The following is a 25114-nucleotide window of genomic DNA, read 5'->3' as shown; positions in this document are numbered from 1 at the left end:
TTCTCGAAAAAGAGGGCTGACATGTCAGACCCCCAGAAAGCCGAATGCAGGCGAGGCAGCCCCAGCGCTGCCCACGAAGGGCCAGCAGGACCCCACCGCCGAAACCCACATGCAGACCTCTTTGGGGACTCCACAGAAGAGCACACAGGCTCCCAGACTTGGCGATGGGTTCAGCGACTCTTCACATCGAGGGGGGGTGAAGAAAACATAACACTCGACTAATAATTTATCTTTTATTGAAATTATTGAATACTTTATATTACAGTAAATTCGATTGAAAAAAATGAAAGAAGAAATCAATTTTAAAAAATACACTCATGTTGAAATCAAAATTAGCCAGCCAAACCGAGTACAAACCAAGGAATTCTGTAGGGTAGTTTGCTTTTCAGTACATGAATACCACTGAGTCTATATACAATTCTATAATTCGAGAAAAGTCATTCATTAAACACTTCAAGAAAGGTGCCAACAGCCAGGGAAGGACAGTGGCCCTGCCCTCCCGTCCTGCAGCACTGAGAGGCCAACCCAGCACCCCCAGAGCAGGAATCCCAAGTGCAACGCTAGGGCGAAACGCTGGCCCATCGGCTTTCATGCAGTTTCCGTAAGTCACGCACTGTGCAAATTAAGGCTTCTTATAGGTCGAATGGTTGATAAACACTTTTTTTTTTCTTAAAAAAATAAGCACAGTAAAGGTGGTATCATGAGAACCTGAAGAGGTGAGACCTATATCCCAAATCTGGAAAAAAGTTATTTTCTCTGACATCTCAACTCCATTCTCACACACACACAAAAATAATCTTTGGGTGGGTTGTTTGAATTCACCAGCCGGCGAAAGAAATACTGATAAATGTGCTCTGCGCACCTAGGATTGAAGACGTCATGCAAAAAGCTGCAGCCGTTACTGACTGAAGAGGCAGAGAACAGGCCTCCAGAGCCTAGGCACTCGGGGACCTCTGCACGTGTGTGTGCGTGCACGTGCGCGTTCCCTTAGGAAACAGGAAGCAAAGAGGAAGGACAGAATGGAGCGTTCTAACTTAGAGGCTACATTATTGACCAGTTCAAAAATCTCATATGGAACCTTCCTAGCACACCAACAGCTTCTCCTCCGGGCGGGGGATGAACCTTGACGTCACCCCTGCCGTCAGGGGAAAAAGGCTGTTGGCTTGTTTTTTTATGTTTTTTGTTTTGTTCTTTTTTTTTTTTTTTCCTTTTTCGCAAACCTGAGTAATTGTCAAAGTCAATAAATAGGAGGAGAGAATTAAATGCTAAAATATAATGGTCAAAACCATACAGGGCCTAAAGCAGCAAGGGTTTTTCTCAAATACGCAGCCCTCGGTTCCAAGATGCGTCTGGCCCGGGCACACACTATGAAGCGCCCGGCTGCCACGCTTTTAAAGTGAGGGCTGGGGACAAAACCCAGGGCCCCGGCCCCACCCCCAGTGACAGGAGCAGAGCCTCGTTCCAAGGACTGTAAACCTGACCTCCTCACCCTCTCCCCCAGCACAAAAACTCTTCCCTTTTGAAACAGTTTTTGTTAAAGGCAAAAATGATAGAAGCATCATCGAGCTGAAGTCTTATTTGGTTGGAGGTGCCTGGCGAGGCCGGACCCGCGTCTCCCGTAGGCACCAGGAGACTAGATGTGCAGGAGGTCCTCGTCGCTGTCGTCGTGGAAGGATGCCAGGCCGCCGGAGGTCCCGGTCTTCTGTGGCACAGGCCGTGGCTTCCCCCTGCGGACCCTGTCCCCTGTCACCAGCCCCCCTGCACCATCGGCGCTCTCCCGAAGCCCCCTCCTCTGTGGGATCCTCCCATGCGGCACACTCGCAGCCCCAGTCCCTCTGCCCGAGTGCACCCTCACCTCTGGGATGGTCAGGACCTCATCCTCACTGTCCTGGTCATCCCCATGCAGGGAGGTGAGGGCTTCGGCCGTCACGGACTTCGTGGTAATGTGCCCGTTCTCCTGTCCTTCCTTCCCGGGCCTCGGGGTCGGTGCCTGGATCTCTTCCATCAGCCACTCGGTTTCGTTTTCATCCGCCTCCTCCTCCTTGTTCACCTGCATGAGACAAAGCGAGACCCTGGAGCCTGTTCTGCTCTTCTGTCACCCTCCCTTCCAGGACCTACTCATGAGCTGGGGAACCCCTCCCTGCCCCCTGCAGTCACCCCTTTCCCAGGCTCCCCCATCAGGGAAAGGAAGGGTCAGCTGGCAAGGTCAGCTCCTGCTGAGAGCCTGCCAAGGCAGACAGGGCCAGGAGGAAAGCTTCCACATTGAGCTAGGTGCCCTCAGGGGACAGGAGGGGCCAAGTGGTGAGACAAGCCTCAGGAAGGAGGTGACTGTGTCTGAAATAAGCCTTTTAGAAAGCAGTATGGTGGCTGTATCAGGAGGCACGAGCGTGCATATGCTCTTTAAACAAATAATGTGTTTGGGGGAAATTTATCTGAAAGCCAACCATCCAAATGGCAGATACACAAAAATTTTCATTATTATTATTATTATTTTTAATAGCCAACAAAAGCCTCCTGGGTGGCTCAGTCGGTTAAGCATCTGCCTCCAGCTCAGGTCATGATCTCAGCAGGGTCCTGGGATCAAGCCCCAAGTTGGGCCCCCTGTTGAGCGGGGAACCTGCTTCTCCCTCTGCAACACCACCCCCCAGCCCCTAGCCCCCCGCTGCCAGCTCATGCTTTTTCTCTCTCCTGCTCTCTCTCAAATAAATAAAATCTTAAAAAAAAAAACCCTCCCCCAAATAAATACAGCCAAAAAAGTAGAGACAACTTCAGTATTAAATGTTCTAAGAAAATTGGCTATAATCACAATGAGAAAAAGTTATAGGAAAAAAGGACAAGACATGTGCTTTGGTTCAAAGCAATGGATGATGCTTCCCCTTTTGTGTTTTTCTTGTCATCACCGACTGATGTCATCACCATATGGACAGCCCGATACTGGGGGCAGGGGAGGTGGGAAATTACCTTCGAGTATTTGTAGGACACGTTGGCACTTCTCCTGCAGCAGCTGGTCAGTCTGCTCACCACGATCTCCCTGTAAGGCGAGTGGTCACTGCTGGGTGGGACCAGCAGGGCAGGAGGCCCACCTGGCCAGCCCCACCACCTCGAGCGCCCACTGACAGAAGCCGCAGCGACCACAGGCATGGCCCTCCACGGCATAGGCGCACTAAACCCACGGCAGCTGGGTCAGTTCAGTGAAAAGAATGCTCTGGAATCAGACAGAAGGGGATTTGAAACCTGCTCTGCCTCTCAGCAGTCTAGCGAGGGCAGGAGCAAGTTACCTATGTTTGTGCTGTGTGACTACAATAAGACCATGTTGTTCCCACCACCCCAAGGCTGCGCTGAGATTACGCGTGCCAAATAACTAAGCCAAGACCAGCTCACACCCAGACCTTCTCCCCTGACTCTTCATTCCAGCACATGCCTCTCTGGGTGGGATGGCTGCACACAGATTCTGGACGCCCTCTCTCATTTGCCAGGGCTGACCACACACAGGGCTCTTAGGCTCTGTGTTTCACTCATGCATGATGTGGAAGTCTGCTGGATGGACAGCCACACGTGGTGACAAGCCCTCTGACCCAAAAAAGGTGAGCCAAGGGGATGGTGTCATACCTGGCACACAGCAGGCTCTAGTAAATGCTCACTTTTACAATGGGAGGAAGGGGGCGGGGAGGATAGTGTAGAGGGGTCAGTGGATCAAAAGGAAGTCTGCTCATAAAAGGTGCTAATTTTTTGTCCATCTCAGGACACATCCAGAGACCAATGTCTTAGATACAGATGGGCCAGGCCGAGAGCCTGCAGAGCATCTGCTATGTGACGTGAGCACCAGAATGTGGCTCACAGACTGGGGACAGGTTCCACAGCCCTGCTCAAATAGAACACCTTGTCACAGGAACCCAGGCAGTTAAAAAAACACAGCTTTGAAGACAGCTTCCATAATTTACACACACACACACACACACACACACACAGAAGCTCAGATCCCAGGACTCCAACTTTGAAGCACTGGCCTCACGGCCCACCTGCCTCTGTCTCCTTACCTCCTTTCCTTCTTGTAAAGCAGCAGGGTCAGCAGACAGCCAGTGAGTGCCACCAGCAGCAGGCTGAGGACCGCCCCAACGGCCTGGCTTCTCTCTGACAGCCCCTTGTGCTCCTGTGTGTCCTCGCCTGCATTGTCACCATCAAGGTCCACTCTGAAAGGAAGCCACATCACTTGGTGGCACATCCCCCCGAGCAACAACCCCTGCAGGCCCCAACCCAGGGTGTGGAGAACAGCAAAGGACAGAGTCCTTGGATAGCGAGATTTCCACGAGTATGGAAAACAGGTGCACAAGCAGGAGTACAGGTGGTAGGTGCTGCCTGGAGTGAGGCGGGCGGCGATTACAGAGGGCCATACGCACATCCCTGGGTCACCCCACTCTGCTTATCAGACTCCTAAGTGTGTTCTCGTTTCTACTTCGGGCTCTCCTGTGGGCCAGGAATTATTCTGAAGTGTGTTTTAGTGTCTAAATGTGTTTCCATTTTTCACTTAATTTCTCATTACTGGTTCCTAACTTAATTGCACTGAGTGTGTTATTTATATGGCACCAATGTTTAGAAATTTGCTAAGACTTGCCTTACATCCATGTTCCTAGAAAACACACGATAAAGTGGACTCTTTTTAAAAATGAAAACCAATCTAAGATCTAACAGATGTGATGTGGAATCCCCACCACCATCCCCTAGCACAGTTTTTCCAGACTACAGTGAAATCCCTCTTCAGGAAACAACAGAAACAACTGCAAGGCCGGAACTTTATCTCCTGATCCTAGTCTTGGGACAGAGGATGAGAAACTCCTGTAAGAAACAACCTGGATGAACCTAAAGAAGAAATCCAAGAGGACAGCAGCTTGTAGCCTTTTGTTCTAGATGAGTGCCTCTAAACCTGGCCAAGAACTAGGCAGAGAGACGAAGGCTGTGGGGCATGAGAAGATGTAGGTTCCCTTACCGGAAAGCCCTCAGCACAGAAATGCACACTTCTCATAAAAACCTGGCCTACGGCTGATTGTCAAAATCTGTAGAACAAGTTTTCGTTCATTCAAACATAAACAATACTTTGTTCAAGTTAAAGAGAAATTTATCATATAAGAACCTGCACTAGAACACAAGGAAAAATGTGCTAGGAGCACAAAGATGAGACTGAGCATCTGCCGCCCGCAAGCCAGTGAGGGGACGCATCGGCCAGGGAAGGCCGGGGCGCAGGGGAAAGTGAGGGCGGTCAGGCCTCGTGCATGCAGCCGGCAGGTGGACAGCCAATGCACTGGGAGTGGTGGGTGGTGGGGACAGGGACCAGGAAGGGTGATGCTTGGACAGCCCCTGAAGCTGGGTACTGGCTATATGTTTGCTTCCCTGGTTCTCAGGCAGGCTGGAATATTCCCACAAAACCTGGTGGGGGTGTAGGGATGACACATACAAACATAAGCTTGAGCTAAGTTGAGAGCAGGCTGGAGGTACAGCTGGGAAGTGTCCATCCAAAGGGGAAGTGACCAAAAGTGCCGTCTGTGCCAGGACAGCACACTCACCCCAGGGGACACACAGCAGAGGTGTACCAAGAGAAAAGGTACTGGCAGTCGGCGGTCTCGTGGCTGAACTCGGGGATCCCGTCCTTCACCAAAGGATCACAGTGGAAGAAGATGGTGGAAGACACAGACTTTGTCTTATCTTTTCCACACTTAGAGGATGAGGCAAACACCACATCCAGGTCACCATCTGTTGGAAAGGAAGACAATACAGCCACGCCGCATTATCACCAACATTTCTAAAAAGCTGGTGTAGACTTAAAATCATACGTGAAGGGCCTTCTTCAAAGGTCTTCTTTGAAGACCTTCTTTCACAGATGCCTGACACATTACAGAGGCCCTGCCTTAAGTCAAGGAGCAGGAATGACTTGAACCTGGCCCCAGAAGAGGTCTGGCCTCTGTCCTCAGCTCACAGCAGGATTCAGAACAGGGACCGGCCATGCGGGATCAGCTCATCTGGACAATGAAATGGACCAACTGGGCAACCAAGCAGCCCGCCAACTAAACCAGCCTCTACAATGGAGCCCTGAGTGTTGGGGCGGGGGGTGGTGGTGGTGAGCGTCTCTGGTTGGTGAGACTCTGTGTGTATCGTCACACACACACAGACACTAGGAATGTAACACATCCTCATTCCACAGGGAGAGGACGATGGAAGCATCCAGCTCCCTTCTGGGGAGCCATTCTATGTGCTTCTTCCCTTGGCCAATTTCTATCCTTAACTGTGACTGTAATAGCTCAAATGAGTCCTGAGTCCTAGCAAATGCTCAAACCTCAGGGTAGTGATGGAAGCTCCCTGAAACCTGTAGTTTGTGTCAGAAGTGAGGGAGCCATGTGCAGACGGTGCCTTCTCCAAACTGCCAGTGGCTCAAAGTCCACAGTCAGCCGAGCTACAGAGCCAGGGCGTTCAGTGTGTGAAGCGGACACGTCCACAAACAGAAGGGAGCCCTGAGAGCCGGGCTCTGCGGGCTGGGCCCAAGAAGGCCCCATGTGTTCTCACTCATAACTGGCTGAGGTATGACCCGAACAGACCATCCTGCCAGGCCGGCACACAGGCACACATCCTCAAGCAGATGGGGGAGCCGGGATGGCAGCTCTGAATCACAGTGAGATGGGGCTCCGTGATTTCCTCCTCTTGCCCTCTGTGGTGAATGAAGACTTGGGAAGAGATTTAAGCTGCATTTCTTCACGAAATGCAAAGAGTGGTCTTCAAACTAAACTGACTTTCCTGTGTTGATGAATACTGAAGTGAATAGGTCTGGAAGGGGTTTTATTAACTACGAATAAACAAACACATTGACCCAAATAAACCCAACTCAGAATTACTGGATAAGAACAGAGAACCATGGGCGTTTACACCATGACGTGGAGTTGTGAAAGCAAATCAGGCTGACCTTTGGCGGGTCCCTCTGGCGGGCCCGAGGGGCAAGACTAAGTGCAGTGACACTTGGGCTCAGTGTCCGAGCGCAGAAACATGGACATCTGGGCTTCTACCACTCCGGGAGTGGCTGCTTCTCCCCTCGGGGAATAGCTCAGGAGCCCTTTTTAACATCAAAGTCAGCTGGGTTTTTAAACATGTTTAACTTTTTAAAGGTTGTCTATCTTTTTCTTTTCATCCTTTTGACAAACATAAAATGTCTTCCTCTTCTCTAACAATATCTGAAGTTGCCAAGAACCAACATGACAAAACCAAATGGAAGGTGACTCTTGGACATGCACACTTTGTCTTCTGCCTTCACCCCCACTTCACAACCTCTGGTTCACACCAAGGTTTGGGCTTTCAGGTGTTTCTCTGTTAACTGAGGTGCCTTCTTCTTATAGGGAAATGCTCATCTCACACAACTCTTCAGCCCACTGAGCTGACCAGGTACCAAGACACAGAATCAGACCAGGACTCCTGCTTTAAATTCAGGGATTTCAACTAAGGGAGTTTCTTCACAAAGATGTTAAGCTCTTCCCTCAAAGAAGCCGAACAGGGAATGTTAATGGAAACCAATTACCTTGAATGTAGTATTTGGTTTTGTCAGAAGTTCCAACTTTCCTACTGAAGTGTTGGTCGTTGGGCTTAACCTGGCATATGTTAGCTCCAGAGCATGCGGGATTTCTGGAGCTTGTGATAGAGGAAAGCTGGATCTCATACAGGTACTTATCCCCATTTGTTCTCATGTCTCCAGAGGCGCTAAACAGCCTGAAGAGACAAAAAAGATGGCAGGGCCTCCAGTCCTTCCAGAAACCCACTTACATACACCCAAACACACAGAACAGCTGCAGGGCTGCAGGTCGCGGCCCTGCTCCTGCTTTGCCAGCCTGGGGGGCCTAGGAAGACACCTGAGGGCACCAACCTCCACCCCATCAGCTTCCTGCCTCCCACCCTGCACTCTGAGAGCTGGTGTGCAGTCTCAGATGTGGCGTTCCCCGCACCATGACCCCCGCAGGCTGCCCCCCCGCACAGCCAGCAGGTGTGTGGCCAGTCACCTTGGCCCCCTGACCTCAGGAACCCCTCTGGGAAGACCACTGAGAAACTCTTTTTTTCACAAACCAGTAAGCCCAAGGCTTCCTGATCAAAAACTGTTTCAGGTTTCATCTTCCAGCTTCGAACCCATGGGACTATCAGGAAGGCAAGGAGGAGGGGCAACTTTATTTTTACACTCGAGAGAATTCACCATCTTTGGTGCTGAAACTTCATAGTTGAGTAATGCTTTCCCTCAGTTTAAGCAAAATATGACAACTACCTAGAAACAGTAACTAAAACACACTGCCTATTTTTCTCACAGCTCCCCCCCTCCCCCCGACCAGGGAAAGATCTAAATTGCTGGTTTAATTTTGAATACATGTCAGTGTTCTAAAGGAAAATGTTCCACTTACTTAAAATAAATATCTCCAAGGCTGAAGCTCTTGCCATTTATAGGGTTGGTGATGGTGCCGTTCACCATCTGCACCTCCTGAGGCTTCACCGCACAGGCGGCCCGAGAATCCCAGCTGAAGTAGTAAGTGCAGCTGTCGATGTCGAACCTGGATGGAGGGGAGCATGGACTGCGGTCACGCCCACTGACTTGGGGCCTTGCAGAGCCTTGTGTGCCTGGACGACGGCCACTGGCTTTCAGGGGTCCAGGCGCTTCTGAGCTCTGGGAACCCCCCCACCTGTGCCCCTGTTGCCCCCAGGATGCGTGCCAGCACCTCTGCACTAGGATGGCTATTATTTACACTTCTCAACAGCATAATAAGGAAGATGATGGTCTAGCTCATCAGCAATGTGAAAAAGTACGCAACTGTTTAATATGGGCTTGTTTGTTCAAATTAAGAAACTATGTGACATCTAGGGGCTCCTGGGTGGCTCTGCTGGTTAAGTGTCTATGTTCGGCTCAGGTCATGATCTCAGGGTCCTGGGATGGAGAGTCCCATGTCGGGTTCCCTGCTCAGTGGGGAATCTGTTCCCCACTCCCCTTGCCAGCCCAATAAATAAATCAAATCTTAAAACAATAAAAAACAAAAAAATCAAAAACACTGTGTGACATCTAAAAGCTGAAAAAATTTGCCCCCAAATTTTTGAACTTTATTTTACAAGCTTTTTTGACTCCTACATTGATTTAAATCCTCAGATAATTCCCGGGTCTCCCCAGAAATTCCAGCCCAGCTTCTGGAAGAATCAAACAGCAGCTCATATGCTCCCTCTGTTGGCCAAACTCCTCCTAGCATTAGATGCAGAGTTGCCTAGAAAATTCTAGTAGAATCCAAGAGCATCCCAGGTGCCAGCCCCACCTACTTGGGGGTCTCAGGCCGCTTGAACAGCTGGCCTTGGGTGGCACCCATTGTTGCCCCTTTGGGTCTACAATGATGTTGAAGAGGCCAGTTAAACACTGCTTTACAGCACCGCTTTAGTCAACGGACCATGGTGTCCCAGCCTTTTCCAGGAAATCCCTCCTGGTGCAGAGCAGCTCTACACACTATCGGACAATTAATAGCCCTGGGCCCCTCCTCACTGCAGCCACCCAAACCCCCTTTCCCTGCACACCCGTCTGCATAGCCACAAGGGAAAACCCTGTAGAGAGATCCTGGCGAGCCCCGCTCCATGCTCGCTTCCCGTGGAGGCCCCGACTCTCTCACCTCATGAACGAAGGTCTGCCCACTGTCTTCGCACAGGTCAACTCTATGACGGCAGATGCCGTCTTATTCTCCCCACACTGATAACCTTTTGAGTAAGTTACGATGACTTTGTCATCTGAAACACACAAATGATGGAGGTGACGTTATTTCTGGTTATAAAAAGCTTCAGTGTCAGAAGTCAACATCTATATTAAAACCCCAAACAGAACAAATGTTCAGCTTTCTGAAGACCCATAAGTCTTCAGTCTTGGGTTCTCAGCCTTGCCAAGCTCGGTGACCGCCTCCTGGTCCACACCACAACCTGACGGCTAGGGAAGACCTGGGTTCAGATCCCAGCCCGCCTGCTCCCTAGCTGCCTGACTCTGGGCTACGCAGCTGCTGAGCCTATCTCCTCACCTGCGCAAGAGCAATACTGCCGAAGTGTCTGCCACGAGCCCAGTGCGACAGGCACAGAGAGAAGAACCTCACATAATGCCAGCTGTCATGGCTGCTCTAATTCCAGTGTCCTTTAGGTGCTTTCCCAACAAATCCCCTCATCTGAGTCCCCCGGTAGTAACGGGAGGTGCTAGACCTCCAAACTACAACGAGAAAAACCAGAAACAGAACGACTCTGGTTTTCTCGGGTCTTCTGGCTCTGCATTCAACTTTTCCACTTCTGAAAACACAGATAAAGAGCTGAGACCCTGACCTGCAGGATCTAAGAGGAAAGTGAGCACTGGTTCTCGGCTGCAAGTGCACAGAAGCCAGTGTGGCAACCAGCTCAGCTCTCGCGCTGCTGCCAGCTACTGTGTAGGGCTGCCCAGAGTTGTCCTGGGGCTGCCTGAGCCCAGCCGGCCTGGCTCAGGGCCACAGGGAGGGGCCCTCGGGAGCCACACACACCCAAGACAGGAAAGGCCAGGGGAACACGGGCCTTCGTACCAGCTTCCCACATGTCCTACCCGGGACCCAGGTCAAAGCGCAGGGGACTTGGCTCGGCCAGAGGCCCAGGCTCTTGGCCCTCCCCAAATTCAAAGTGGTACTGGATGAGTTAAATAAACTCATCAGCGCCTCAGTAAAATTTTAGAAAAAAGAGTTCTATTGCTTTAAAAAGAAATTCTTAAACTGCTAGAGTACGGAACCAAACCAGTGCAAGTCATAATGTAAACACCCTGCACTACCAGGCAAGCCACTCGACCTTCCGCGGCTTAGTGCCCCTGACCTGTGACCTGGACTCTAACCCCAAGCCCAACCTCACGACACCAGGAGGATTACACAGGCAGAAAGCACAGCTGGGGATCAACGTTAGCAACTGGAACAGAGAGTCAACTTCTCCACCCCAAATGGCCGCAGCCCTCACTGAGATTGGGGTCATGGTGTTTGTCCTCGGACAGCTGTCCTGTTGGGGCCCCCAGTGTGCTGGGGACCAGGAGCTCCCTGCTAACGCAAGCTCCAGTGAGTCCTTCACGAAGCAAACCTCTTTCAGCTGGTTGTGGGAAACTGAGGGAAAGGCTGATCCTGTGTCCACATACAATCATGAGACTGCGGAACAGAGAGCTACCCTCACCCTCACTGTGAGCTGTGTGGGGACGGCCATGAACCCGAACCCATGGGCTAGGAGGGCCCCTCCAGGCGATGTGACCGACCTGCAAGACCTGGTGTACTTCTCGTCAAGAGTGACAGGGGTTCCCTTGGAAACCTGCTCTCCCTCCCAACAGCTCCAGCAGACTCAAGTCACCCTGTGGCCTAATCAGGACTACTCTAGCTAGGTAAAGGTGTTGTTCTTTCTGGTACCCCAAACACACCCCAGTTGTTCCTATCTAAGAAAGACCTACCTTCTCCTGTAAATAATGAAAGATAGGCATACCGGGGTGATTCAGTCAGTTAAGTGTCTGATTCTGATTTTCGTTCAGGTCATGATCTCAAGAGTCGTGAGATGGAGCCCCATGACACGCTCCGCACATGAAGCCTGCTAAAGATTCTCTCTCTCCCTCTCCCCAGCCCCATCCACGCTCTTGCTCTCACTCGTTCTCTCTCAATAACGAAAGATAGAATCTTCCACTCAACAACCAATTGCAAGTTGAATTTTCTACTAACGTTAAGACTTTCATTATATTCTAAATTATTAAGACATTCCAAAAATGTACCCCTGAACTATCTTTACCAAGATAGTCTTGGTAAAGACTTACGTAACTGCCGTTCAGCTCTCCCGAATAAATGCTGCCACATGTATACGCAGACTTCAACACTTAACCCATAATGGGAGCAAGGATTCAGGGGAACCTTAACCACTGTGACCCTCCCAGGGTAGAAGTACGTTCCCAGGAGAGGTGACCCCTCCACATACACCTGCCAGAACTGCTATCTCTGAGAATACAAAATGGTACTTATTCTAATGTTCCAGGAATTTCCAAAATGCTTTAGAAACAGTCATTGGGAAGAGTATGTGTCAGTTTCAACTAAAGCCAGTGCTGCCCTCGTGGTCCTATGAGGAAGCCCTCACCTTCCCAACTCGGATGCAACACCTATAACCTGAGCACGACAAGGACCCAGGGCCTTACCTAAGACATCCAGCTTCTGTGTGTGAACGAGCCCCAGGGCCTGGACGACTCCAGATGCACTCTTCTTGCAAATGCTGGCTCTGTCAGAGCAGTCGAGAGGCCCTTTATATATCTTCTGACACAGATTTATATAGTACCTGCAAAACAATCCAAAGGGATGCGGGGGTGGGGGTGCAAGGTCAGTCTGCCCTGACACACTGGGTGGCAGCTCTGGGCATAACTTCCAGGAACAGTACTCATTCTGACAACCAAGTATCCCACAGCACCTCTGAATGGAGCACTGAAACAGACTTTCAAATAAAGGCCCAAGGAGTAGTTAGCTACTGGAGAAGGGAGTATGTCACCCAGGCAGGTGGGGGTGAGCCCTGAGACACTGTGGTTTTGAAGAGCTGGAGTTGAAGAGCAGCAGTGGCTCTACTCCTAGCAAGCTGGTAACCTTAGGACCAAAGTCCTGCAAGTCCAGACAGAGGACTTCCCAATCCGGGGGCCCCTGGCAGAGGGGGAATCGCACATGGAGCAGCCACCACAGCCCACAAACCTCGGACCCACACAAAGCCAAAGGGGTTCGTGCCAAAGAGCTGAGAACACACACACACACACACACACACACACACACACACACCCATACACCCAGCAGTGGACAGAAGTCCCTCAGAGCACAATGCTGATCAAGACTCATTCTATGGAACCAACCACTGATCTCCAGCTTCTGGTTCCAAAGGCTCCCTTTCAAACGTCCACCTCTGCCTTCAAAACCTGCCCCATGCCCTGGCCCTGATGCCAGCGGGCTGCTTCCCGGGGCACACCAGGCTTACGTGGCAGCCTCAGCTCTGCAAGGACAAAGGGAGTAGACCACCATGAGCCTACTACCTGAAGGACATGGCCAGCAAGTGGCAACAGGTACTCACGAGACTCCTTCATGGACAAAGAACCAGGACCCGGTGAGCGAGGACAGCAGCCGTAAGTCATAGGTTTTGTGCTTCTGGATGAACTTGCACTCCATCTTCTTCGGAGGGCAGACAACTTTTGTTTTCCACTCAAAGGTCACCTCGCAGCCACGAACTTCACTGAAAACCTGTGGCCTCCCGATATCAGCATCCTCATCGCACTTGAAGATAATCGAGGACATCCGGTGGCTGTTTGCTGGGGAACGGCACGCAGGGAAACTTAGACCACAGCGTGGTCCCAGGCCGGCTCTCAAGCCCCCACCCACTCTGCTGTGCTCCATGCTGATGACTCCACCTGTCAGTGCCCACTGCCCCTGCGCCCCAGCCAGAACTCAGCCTGCCTCATTCACGCCTACCCCGACCCTGAACAGACCAAGGCCCCTCAGGGCCCAGTGTCTGTCTCTTTCTGTGCTTCTTAATGACCCCACGGCACTAGCTCAATCCCTCATGGTATTCAACGTTTGGTCACGCATGAATGAGAACAAAAAATAAAAACAGCAACAGTAAGAGACCTGGAATTAACTAAAAACATGAGTGTCATCCAACAGACCAGGAGAAAGATCTTAAGAAGCCTCAAAACTATGATAGTCCCTGGGCAGCCCGGGTGGCTCAGTGGTTTAGCGCCGCCTTCAGCCCAGGGCCTGACCCTGGAGACCCGGGATTGAGTCCCACGTCAGACTCCCTGCATGGAGCCTGCTTCTCCCTCTGCCTGTGTCTCTGCCTCTCTCTCTCTCTGTCTCGCTATGTTTCTCATGAATGAATAAATAAAATCTTTAAATTAATAAATATATACATACATAACAGCACCCTGAAGATTTAACACTTTATAGTTTCTATCATCTTGTTTCCTGTTCCTTTATAAAAAATAATTTTTTTAATGCATTTTCTCATCACTTTCCTTGAGAACTCCCATCTGTGGGTGTCACACATTTGAGAAGGATTCGCTCACAGCCCTGGTCTCCACGCATCATCAGAGCGAGGGCACGAAGTCTGGCTCACCCTGAAGGCCCGGCCCCTGTCCTGGGCCTGCCATAGAGCCGAGAGCCAGTGAATGAGCCCACCACTGTTCTCATCACTCCCAGCCTGCAGACCCATGACAAGTAGGTCTCTACAGAGGCAGGAACGGGCCTCGCCAATGTTGCAAATTAGCATAAGGGCACCAACCCCCCATGTTACTGAATGGACCTCGCTGACCACCCAGCATCTGCATCTCAGCCCTGCTCTACTCCGGTCTAGGTACATGGTCACATAACACATCCCACGGAGAATTTGAGATGTCCTTTCTTTATGGAATATAGGCCTGACATGGAAAAATATATGCGACAGAATTAACCCAGACATCCACAAAGCTCTGAGCATGAAGCCAGCCTGGGAGGGACGCCGACTAAGTGGCAGCCAGAGCCCAGATGCATGCTCCGCTACGTACAGTGTCTGCAGAAGCCCCACTCGTGGTCTCTGTCATAGTTTGCAGTGGTAGAGCACCAAAGCCTTGCGCGGCCCTCCACAACACACTCCTCGTAGCTCTTCCCATTGAATATGAAGGGGAACACACAGGGATCACCTGCCTCAGTTTCTGGAAAAAAGAAAAACATCTAGGTGACCCTGATTCCCAGCACATCAGCTATGCTTTCCTTGCCAGGCACGGTCACCTAGGAATGCTCAAAAGGATCTCGTGTGGAAGCAATCACCCTAAGCCAACATTGGGACCACTGGGATTCTTGGTCACAGTGTAACAAGTGGCTCACAGGCCAAGGTGTGTCCGAGGCCCGAGCACTCACACTCAGGGCTGTGTGGACAGAACGCCATGTGGTCCAAGCCAGGAGTCCACTTTCATAGCATCTGGAGCTTCATTCCTCAGTTTCTTCCTGCGGCCGGGTCTAACACCACGTTTTAAAGGAACATTAAAACATCCTGCTACAAAGATTTACCTGGAGGACAATTATCTCCATTGGCGTAACTTAAAATGACAGCTTCATCCTGGTGCCTGTAATCCAGTCTCATTGAAGCCAGCCGTCCAAAAGATGCCCCTTTACTCCCAGAAAGTAGGCAGACACCCCCATCCTTACAGCCTCCTTCATCCAGGCCCGCCGCCGCAGTGCACACCCCGATGCTGTAGGTGCGTGAGTCTCGAGTCACCTGGACAGACAATAGCACACGTGGGGGGTCAGAAGTCTGGAGGTAGAAAGAGAGCCATCACTGCAGGGAGGTGCACTTGTGCCAGAAAGCAGAGGCTGCCGGGGGCTCTGCACAGGTGTCTCGGTCCTCTCCACCTTCTCGCCAATCCTGACCTGCCTCCGCAGGGCAATGCCTTACCCACCACCTGAGCATTTCCCTCCAACCACTGGAAGGATCCATACCACACCCCCAAGCCCAGCCTCTTCCTCCTCCCTCCAGGCCCCTACTGGCTGCTCATCCTCCTTCCCAAAGCCCAAGGAGTGCTGAGGTCTGGATCGATGAGCAGAAAGCAGACACAGCCTAACTAAGCTTGGATCTTGCCTTCCTTGCTCAGCCCCGCCCTCTGTGGGCTCACACCTGCTGCACACCTGTCACACCTGTGGAAGGTCTCCATCACAGGAGCTAGCACCACTGGCTTTTGGGCTCACTACTCCCCAGCTACCACCCCCTGGGAGGTGCTGGGATCAGGTGGGCACAGTCCACAGTGTATAACTCAGTAACATCTAGACTACAGGCCCAGAGGTGGAAGGTCCCCCAGACACCAGTGACTTGAGATGCCCATGGCCTCATCAATATCACCAACAGTCCATGACACACAGGCCTGATAAGCCCCCACCCCCAGATGCATCACAAGTCAGCTCCCTCCATCCATCGCCTCTGACTCAGCAAAATAGCTGCCTCTGTGTATCTTAAAGCCAGGTTGGAAGGAGACACGGGGGAATTACACGTGGCCTCTGCGGGGTGCACCAGACCTGGCCCTGTCCTTCTGCAGGACCTGGTCATATGCACGTCCCCAAGCAGCCTTCTGATCTCTGTTGTTGCACCATTTAATCTTTACAAAGCCCTAAGGAGTGAAACTCTGAACTGTGGGGCAGAGCTCAAGTGTTGGTTGTACCTTGTTCGCTACACAATCTAAAACCCCCAATAGGCTAATCCTGTGCATGTCCAGGATGGGGGCTAAACCCATTACCCCTCCATGTACCGTGCCTGAGTGGTCACAGGTGTCCCATTACCTACAACACAAGTGGATAACACAAAGAATCCAGGTCGCGGTGTCCACCAAGATCAGCGGGCTCTGGGTGAGTGGCATTACCTTGAAGGTGCTTTTGGAAAGGCTGGACAGGTTAAAGCTGTAGTGCAGCTGCTCATCCGTCAGGGAGCAGCCGTCCATCTTCACTTCATCTGGACAGACCAGCGGGGTCTCCCACCCAAACACAAAGTCACAGTCACTGGTCCTCAGCAGCATGGGAGCTCCCTATCAGAAAAAAAAAAAACCCACATGGGTCATGTACAGCGTCCTCACACAGTTCTCCTTCCTGTTGCTGGCACCACAGAGAAACCCTTGCTTCCGGGACAGTGGGTACCATCCCTGCACCTGGCAGGGGAGGGAGCCATGGCCATGGCTGTGAGGCTGCTGGGTGCTCTGGGTGACCTGCAGCAGCCCCCCTCTGGGAGGGAGGGCCAGTCATCACCACCCGCTGTGCCCTCATGCCACTGCCAGGCAGCCCTGCCTACACACATGGGACCCCTCACTACTTCCAGGACATCGCCCTGCCCTTAGACACAGAGTCTCTGTGTCCATACTACCAGTTCTTCAAATATCATGACAGAGAAGGGTGTGAAACTGAGCTCCTGGCATTGCACAGGAGGGGGGGGCGAGGGCTCTGGTATGCTGGCCAGCAGCGGTTCCGTTTGTACAAACTGAGGATATTCACCGTAAGGGCCACACACATGGCCAGACCTTCCACTGGCCAAGTATTCTGGATCCATGTGTTTATGCCCTTCCCTGCTCAGCAACAGCCACAAAAACACAGATGGGGCAGCTGGTCAAGAATTTCATTTTTAGTTGCCGCTGAGAATCTGTTTTTCTATAAACTTATGTGGAAAAAGTATTCCCGCTAAAGATAAAAACCACAGGGGAAGAAAATCTCTAAAATCCTTCCAACGCTGAGTGAACATTTAGTGTGAGATGCCTCTCTAAAACCCAGTGAACACTGCTCACTTCCAACACGCTGCTGCTGCTCAGAGAATCAGCACAAGCCCCATGGACATCCGACCACACATGGTTAGCAGTTTTAGAGCTAAGCCGTTACACGTTCTCTCTGTGGGAAGGTGAGATAACCAGCGCTCAAGGGAGGTGGATCTTCAAAACAATCCCCTTTGAAGAATGCAATGCTGATAGTGTCGCCTTTCTACAGATAAAACCAGGCTGCCTTAAGCTGTGTGTGCTGACAGACGCCTGTACAGACACACCCATGCAAACGTGCAGACACACATACAAAGAGATAAAAAGGGTTCACTGATCACAGCTCCGCCTGCCCTGATAACTCAAGATTATCCTGACGGCCAAGGGACAATCTGTGAACAGGGACACGTCCAAGGGCCCTGAGCTGTGGTGTGGCACTATACAGGGAGGCCCCAGGCAGCAATGGTCTGTGTCTTCCCTGCTCTTACTTACCGTACTGTCCGTCGTCACCAGGCTGCTGTCACATCCCCTCCTACCACAGTCAACCCACCCCTATCTGGCAGCCAGAGTTCCCTCTCCCTTACAAATCTGCTACAAGCCAGGAAGTCAGAAAATCATCTTCGTGAATTCATAAGAGACACATTCCAGAACTATAATCCATCTACTGAGCTCCTAGGGCCAGATGAGCCTTGCAATTCATTCTTCAGGATTTTAAGAGGTAATTTGAGATACATATTTCTATTACCCCTCTGTCTCATATACATGCACACACACCCAGTCCTATAGTCAAGCACATTCATATTTCTGCAGCAAAATGTATGAATATTCTTATATCAAGTGGGACAAATAGCATGAGGAGCCTCCACTTGTTCATGTCAGAGGTCTGCAAGTTTTCAGAGCTTCACGGATTTCAGGAGTACAGCTTCTGTGCTGTGAAGCTAGGCTGCCTGGAGCAAAGAGCTCTCTACAGACGGTGAGGGTCGCAGCAGCAGGGCTGCAGGGCTGTACGAGTCACATGCATCACCCAGCAGCTCCGAGTCATTGTGAAACAGGGGCACGACCTACCCATTCATCTCCCATTCACAGAAAGCAAGAAAAACGTACACAGGAACCCTCCATAACAAGATGGTACTCATGATGGGAGCCGTGTTATTTCTAAGTGCACATAGAACAGAAGTGAATAACCTCCTTAGGGGTAACATGTGTAACTTTGTTAGAGCCATTTTGCTTCTGGAGGCCTTCTTTTGTTTGCTAACTTCTAAATTTGAGGTTGTATCATGAATGATGATAGCTGCCGAAAGTCAGTCTAAATTCCCAATAGGAATAAAATCACTAATGCTACAGTATTAAAAAGGAAAAAGAAAGATGACACTTTTATATGTCGGGAGACACCATTGAATACCACTCCTGTGCTCAGGTGCTTCATGTTTTTAAATCATAGCAGGCTTTGATGTGCAAAGTCTGCCCCATTAATTCAGTGTGGGCTTACTCACTGTTAAATTAATGGTTTTACATTATTCAATGCACCACTGACATAAGAGATGACTGCATACATTTTCAATACGGGCATCCTTAACTGATGCATGCTTCCTGGGCTGGGAGCTCTGGCTCACTAATCCATGCTGCACACCCAGACTGTGCACACTTACCATGCTCACGCCTCTCCTACAGTGAAATGCGATCAGTGAGGTATAGTTGAAATGCTTGTCTGCTAAGCAAGGAGTACTACTTTCAAAATTCAAGTAAACTTCATTTGCTATAGGGTTGAGTATCGGAGGTCCGGTGACTCGGCCAATATCCTAAGCAAAGAAAAAAAAAACATTTAAGGAAATTGCTCCCCAGGTTAGCAGAACAAAGACTGATACAGAACTGTAAAAATAGTATTTCATCTGTTTTGAAAATAAACTAAAGCATCTAAAAAAACTAGGTTAACAGTAACTCACTTGCCAAGTCTGGACAATAAGCTGCTACTCAGAAAATTCAGTTTGTTAGCAGTCATCAGTTTTGATCCTACAACTTCTTTCTTTTTTAAAGACCATTCATTCATTCAGTCATTCAGTCATTCATGAGACACAGAATGAGAGAGAGAGGCAGAGACACAGGCAGAGGGAGAAGTAGGCTCCATGCAGGGAGCCTGTTGTGAGGCTCGATCCTGGGACTCCAGGATCATGCCCTGAGCTGAAGGCAAGCGCTTAACTCCTGAGCCACCCAGGTGCCCTGATCCTACAATTTCTAACGATGATTCTATTTCTAATCCTGGGCAATTTTCAAAGACTCCCAGCAATAGGAACTCTCTCTCTCTCTGGGCACATCAAGGATGCTGCGTGGTCTCCTATCACCTGATGGTGCGCAGCAGGAGCTATCGGCCCCCACTCTGGCCTGCCTCCATGACCAGCACCTCACATTATCTCGGGACTGCCTGGCATCTTGGCAGTGCACCTCAGTACAACCTAGGGAGGACACAGCTTTGTTCTCCAACGTGTTTTATTGCTTAGCACAGCATCTGACATACTGGCTGCTCAGTAAATATTTCTGAGCAAATAAACACAAGAATGAAGGAAAGATGAATGGCCAGAAGCAGTGCACGTGTGCATGATGAGTGCATGCGTGAGTGAGCTGCGAGGCTCTTATTCCTCACTGTGGGCCACATTCAGGCCACAATGATGCAACAGCTGCTCTGAGTAGGGAACTGGCGACAGTTTTTAAAATTTAAAATCGGATAGCCAGGCAGAAAAATGCAGCGGATCCAACCTCTCAGAAAGGGATTCACATCAGGGTCCCAGTCTGCACAGTCAGAAAGGACAGTATCAGGTGCTTCCTACTAAGATGTGGTCTACGCAGGCCTTCTGCTCCTCATGGAACTACGACTTTGTGAGATTTGAATCATGGCCAATTTCCCCACCTACTCCCAACATTTCTCTCCATCGACGCTGCAGATAATGTCCATTTTTAAAAGGACATCTCCAGGGGCACCTGGGTGGCTCAGTTGGTTAAGCGTCTGACTTTAGCTCAGGTCATGATCCTGGGGTCTTGGGATGGAGCTCCAAGTTGGGCTCCCTGCTCAGCGGGGAGTCTGGTTCGGTCCCCCCTTCCCCACCCCACTCGTCCTCTCTCTGCTTCAAATAAATCTTTAAAAAAAAAAAAAAAAACCCACAACGTGAAGATAACTCATGAAGACAATTTTCAAAGAGCCAAAGTTGTATTAGAGAGTGCTAGTAGGAGACTCAAACTTTCAAGGCAGGGTATCCAGCAATTAGATCTGCTCTTACCCTGAATGACTCATTTACCAAAGAAAGTTCCTGCACCTCCCAAGCATTTTACCCAAGACACGCATTTCAAAGAAAGAAACCAAGCTCTTATCAGTGTTCTTTCTTGCCACTTCACATAAAAGTTTCCTGGTCAGGGTCAACCTTTAGAGTCCTAACATGATACCAAAGTCTATCTATTCATAGGTGTTCACAGTTTTCTTCCACAGCTCAGAGACACCTTCTGGCCGCCATCATCAGCCTGATGGCTCGCTCAATGCATAAATCCTTCCATGATTCTTCCCCAACTGCCCCAGGACATATGCAGCCCCAGCTCATTTCTCTCTTTCTCTCTCTGCTACAGTAACCTTCCATTGAAAGAAAGAAACTCAACATGATGGTTGTTAAAAATCATGCAAAACTTGTTTCTGCCTTGCCTTTCCCATACTTACTATAGGGGGGCCATCAACTGGAACCTTGCACACGGCCGCTCCGGCAGGACAAGGCACCCCATGCATCGGGTTCAGCGGCTGGCAGATGTTGATGTAGAAGTCAGGGCCGGTGTCGGAGGTGTCATCCTCGCTCTCGTCATATGCCTCATAGCCCCCCGTGCGGTGGATGAGCGGGGACAAGTCAATAATAGAGCTTCCATTCCTCACAGAGCACTCCGTCTGTTAGATAGGAAAGGCCTTGCTGGAGCATCCCGTAACATTTTCCTTACCACCACTGAGCACCCAGAGGAATTTAAAAGCAGGACAGAAGCACGAAAGATGGATCAACGTCCCCAAATGCTTGGGCACTTACAACTACTCATGGTTGGGAATATCGGGTGAATAAAACATGCTGAGTGTTTGCTGGGGGGGCGGGGCAGTGGAGGACAGTGAACAGTAAAACTGATGCTGTAACCAGGGCCCACCTGGGCTGTGGGGACCCTCAGGCATCAGGCAGGCATTTCACAGATGCCACACAGACCCAGCCCCAGACTCACCACCTGCTCGCAGGCCAGAGGCGTGTGCCAGGAAAAGAAGAGCGTGCACGTCTGCTTGTCGAGAGAGATGAGCATAGGCCTGTTGGTGGGCCCGGCCTCAGGCCTGCACACGAAGCTGATCACACTCTTGTAGGTGAGGCCAGACTTGGAAGGACAGGGGGATCCGTCCTCATATACCAGCTGTAAGACCTGATCCACGTAGGTCAGCCTCTTGTTTGCCTTGCCCACACTGATCCTGGTCTGCCCAAAGCAGGCCCCTGTACCGAACGTAAAGAGAGACGGAAAACACATTGTGTATTCAAATGACCACTTTTCTGAGGACTGCTTTCTGCAAATCCAGAGCTAATATGTAATTCTGAGTGTGCAATGTGGTTTTGGCAAGTGTCCTGCATTTACCATTTCATCACCATGTGCCCCCCTGCATGAGCGGACTGTTACCACATAGAAGGTGATTGACCTTTGTATCTACTCCTCTCTTTTGCCACAGGAATGCACAGGTTGGGGACAGTCTTGGGGACAGGAGAGCCAGGTGGTAGGCAGGAAGCCATGGCACTTACCTACGCCAGGGGAGCAGTTTTCATTATCCTCACAGATGCTGATGTACACGAGCCCCTTCTCACTGTAAGCAGCTGTGTGTCCAGCTCTGCCACTTAAAGAGCTCAGATCAAACAGATGTCCTGCAAGGGAGAATGGGACAGACACACAGTGATGCCAGTATGCTCACACACAGACCATGCTGGCCATCAGGCCTTCTGGCATCCTGCAATGAGTCCCCCTTGCCTCGTGCACTGACCTGGCCCTAAATATGCTCCTGGCTAGCCAGTCTATCTCATTAGGTTGCAGACTCCAAACTTACATGATAGCTCATCTTTTCCCCAGAAGACAGCGGCTCATAGCGTTGTCCTCCTCCTGGGGCTGGGCCATAGCAGCCACCAGGATTCTGGTGGGATTCAGGAGAGCCCGATGGCATCTCTCCCACAGTCAAGGCATGTCACCTGCACCCTCCTGGGTGCCCCGCAGAGACATGCAGTCGAAGTATCCTAGCTGCCCTCCCATCACCACTGGAAGGTTAACGGGGAGCCTGATTCTAACCCATCCTGCAAGCCTACAGCCAGCATGACTGGTACCCTCGGACACAGGAGTTACAGACAGCTAGGCTCACAGGGAGATGGACCAATCTCTTCCCCACTGAAGAAGAACTCCTAGTGAACACAACTGGGGAGAGCCAAACAAGAGGCCAGCATGCACACACAGGATAGAATGCTGCTGCCCAAGGGTGGCTTGCTCCCCAGGTTCACATTGGGCCCCTCACTATGGGGCACTGGTGACTAGCAGTGTCTTCACTATGGGTGGGAGGGTCAGTGACTGGCAGTGTCCTCACTGTAGGGGGCAGGTCAGTGACTGGCAACGTCCTCACTGTGGGGGACGTTAGTGACTGGCAGTGTCCTCACTGTGGAGGGTTGGTGACTGACAGAGTCTTCACCATGGGGAGGGTCAGTTACTGGTCCTCATTGTGTGTGGGTGGGGTGGGGGTGGGGGTGGCGGTCCATGACTGGCAGCATCCCTCACCTGTGGCAGGGTTGGTGACTTGGCAGTTGTCGTGCACATTGCTCCTAACAGGACAGGCGGCTGCCGTGGGCCAGGAGAAGGTGTACTCACAGTCCTCCACTGCACTGATGAACATGGGCCTGGAGTTCTATGAGCAAAGAACAGAGCATTGCCAATAGGGCACAAGATCTACGAAACATCAACTTCCATCAAGTGAGAGCTCCTCTGCGATGTGGAATTTTTGCCAATGTCTTTATGGAGTCAGAGCAGACTTAGGAAAGCAAAGGGATCTGTTCCTGGGATCTCACTAGGGGCTTAACACACATAGGGTGAGACAGACACAGAGCCAGAAATCCACTTGGGGGACCATGGAGATGTTCCTACAGCTAAGGCTAGGGAAAGACAAGCTGGGGGCAGGGTGAAGAAGGAGGCTCAGAGGCTCTTTTGAGTCAGGAAAGAGTAAATACTTGATAACACTCTGAAGAGCAAATGAACTCAAATCTGTTATTATAGACAAAACAAGAAGCTCCACCCAGAGAACTCCTCATTTATTCTACTGATGCTTGCACTGGCTAAGGCTTGCTCCGTATACCCCCACGCTTCCTGTCCATCACAGAGCTGCTCAGACTGGTTCAGCAGTACACTCCTTTCCAGATAAACCCCTGGCGTCTTTGTCACCTGGCCACAGCCCACCCTGCAGCCCAACCTACTGGGCAACCCACGTGCAGAGACCCTCACACACCACCCTCGCTTTTCCCCACACATGTCTGTCAGCAATTTCTTCCTTTGCCATGAGCCTCTGCCCAGTTACAGAGCTGAGAAGGTCTATCAGGGCCCAGGTGTCCAGTCCCCAGTGGCTCATGTCTACACCAAGCCTCTGTATGGTTCCTGGAGGAGGAAGGCCCAGCTGCTACTGCTGTTGAGAGGGCAGACCCCAGGCTCCCAGACTCCCTGGGCTCCTCCTACCACTGCTGGCCAAATACAGGTGGAGACAGTGGGCGCTTCGTCCTAACACTGAGTGCACCGGCCCAGCTTGATCTTATTCCTAAAATTAGCTACAACCCTAATCCTAGGCAATAGCACACAGGGTTTCACATTCATCTCACGTGTGGAGATGCTCCAGGGTAGAAAAACAGTCCAGAGAAACCATTAATTCAGTCCCACAGCTGTTAAACCACAGCAACCTCTTAGAGGCACCAACCACAGAAATGAGACTAGCCCCCAGTTACAGGCCCCAACCACACAGCAGCAGTGGGGCCCGGCACCTCCAACCTCTTCTCGCTAAACCTCACAGTGATTTGGTCACATGCAAATAGCTCGTGTTGTTCATGGAGAGACAGCTTAACGTAGTTCAGTAACCAAGCTAGGAAGTGAAGAGCAGCCCTGAATGAGGTCTGTCAAACCTTCTGCTTCTCCCAAGATGCATCCGTGAAGAGAAAGGGTGGGTTGTCAAATAGCCGTTTGCCCTACGGCCTTTGGGAGATCTTCAGGGACCAAACTCCAAGCAGAACCAACTAATCCTGAGACTAGAACTGCCAGGTCAGGCACCCCAAGAGCCAGAAAAGAGAGGAGGTGCCCACAGGCCACAGGGCTGAAGTGGTACCGCTAGCACCTGCTGGTAGGCCCAGGTGTCCGAAGGATCACAGCCTCTGCTCGCATCGCCTCGTTGGCCCTCGGCTCCTTACTGCTCCCCAGCTGCCGCACCCAGGGCCAAGAACACTGTGTCACTTACGACTTGGCTCTCGCTGCAGGTGAATCGGATGGTGGTTGACTTTTTCCGAATCTGGTCTGGACACAAGTCACCATCAACATACTTGAGAACAATGGTGCCTTCTCTCCACTGTGGCCCATCCCTCACCCTGCCAAGGTTCACAGGCTTGGAGCCGCTTAAGAGACACGCAGCTGCTTCTGGAGGGCACGGCTCTGTAAGATGAGACATGGTCAAGGGTTACCTTTGCTGATTTTCCAGTCTAGGATTTACCTGGCAAGTGACATCAGATATGCTATATATCTGATTCCAACAGCCATTCCAAAGGATCTACTATTTCCTTC

At 50.9% G+C, this 25114-nt stretch overlaps 1 protein-coding gene across 1 annotated transcript in view; it reads right to left on the bottom strand.

The window, feature by feature from the left end:
* Positions 1-219: 219 nt before the first annotated feature.
* The window catches only part of IGF2R (insulin like growth factor 2 receptor), a 99459-nt gene continuing 74564 nt past the window's right edge, over positions 220-25114 (bottom strand). Inside the window, exons 31-48 of the mRNA XM_077899126.1 lie at positions 24795-24985; positions 23084-23210; positions 22072-22191; positions 21515-21771; positions 20979-21197; positions 18931-19080; positions 16409-16570; positions 15069-15276; positions 14567-14713; positions 13102-13336; positions 12194-12330; positions 9657-9771; positions 8418-8564; positions 7553-7740; positions 5559-5745; positions 4038-4190; positions 2962-3031; positions 220-2050 (exon numbers count right to left, since the gene is read on the bottom strand). Of these exons, the coding sequence (XP_077755252.1) occupies positions 1634-2050; positions 2962-3031; positions 4038-4190; positions 5559-5745; positions 7553-7740; positions 8418-8564; positions 9657-9771; positions 12194-12330; positions 13102-13336; positions 14567-14713; positions 15069-15276; positions 16409-16570; positions 18931-19080; positions 20979-21197; positions 21515-21771; positions 22072-22191; positions 23084-23210; positions 24795-24985 (3230 nt within the window). The 3' untranslated portion in view covers positions 220-1633. The remainder of the gene's footprint in view (positions 2051-2961; positions 3032-4037; positions 4191-5558; positions 5746-7552; positions 7741-8417; positions 8565-9656; positions 9772-12193; positions 12331-13101; positions 13337-14566; positions 14714-15068; positions 15277-16408; positions 16571-18930; positions 19081-20978; positions 21198-21514; positions 21772-22071; positions 22192-23083; positions 23211-24794; positions 24986-25114) is intronic.

The sequence above is a fragment of the Canis aureus genome, chromosome 1, assembly GCF_053574225.1.
Source record: "Canis aureus isolate CA01 chromosome 1, VMU_Caureus_v.1.0, whole genome shotgun sequence".
NCBI lineage: Eukaryota > Metazoa > Chordata > Mammalia > Carnivora > Canidae > Canis > Canis aureus.
This window is presented reverse-complemented; position numbering and strand designations above follow the sequence as displayed.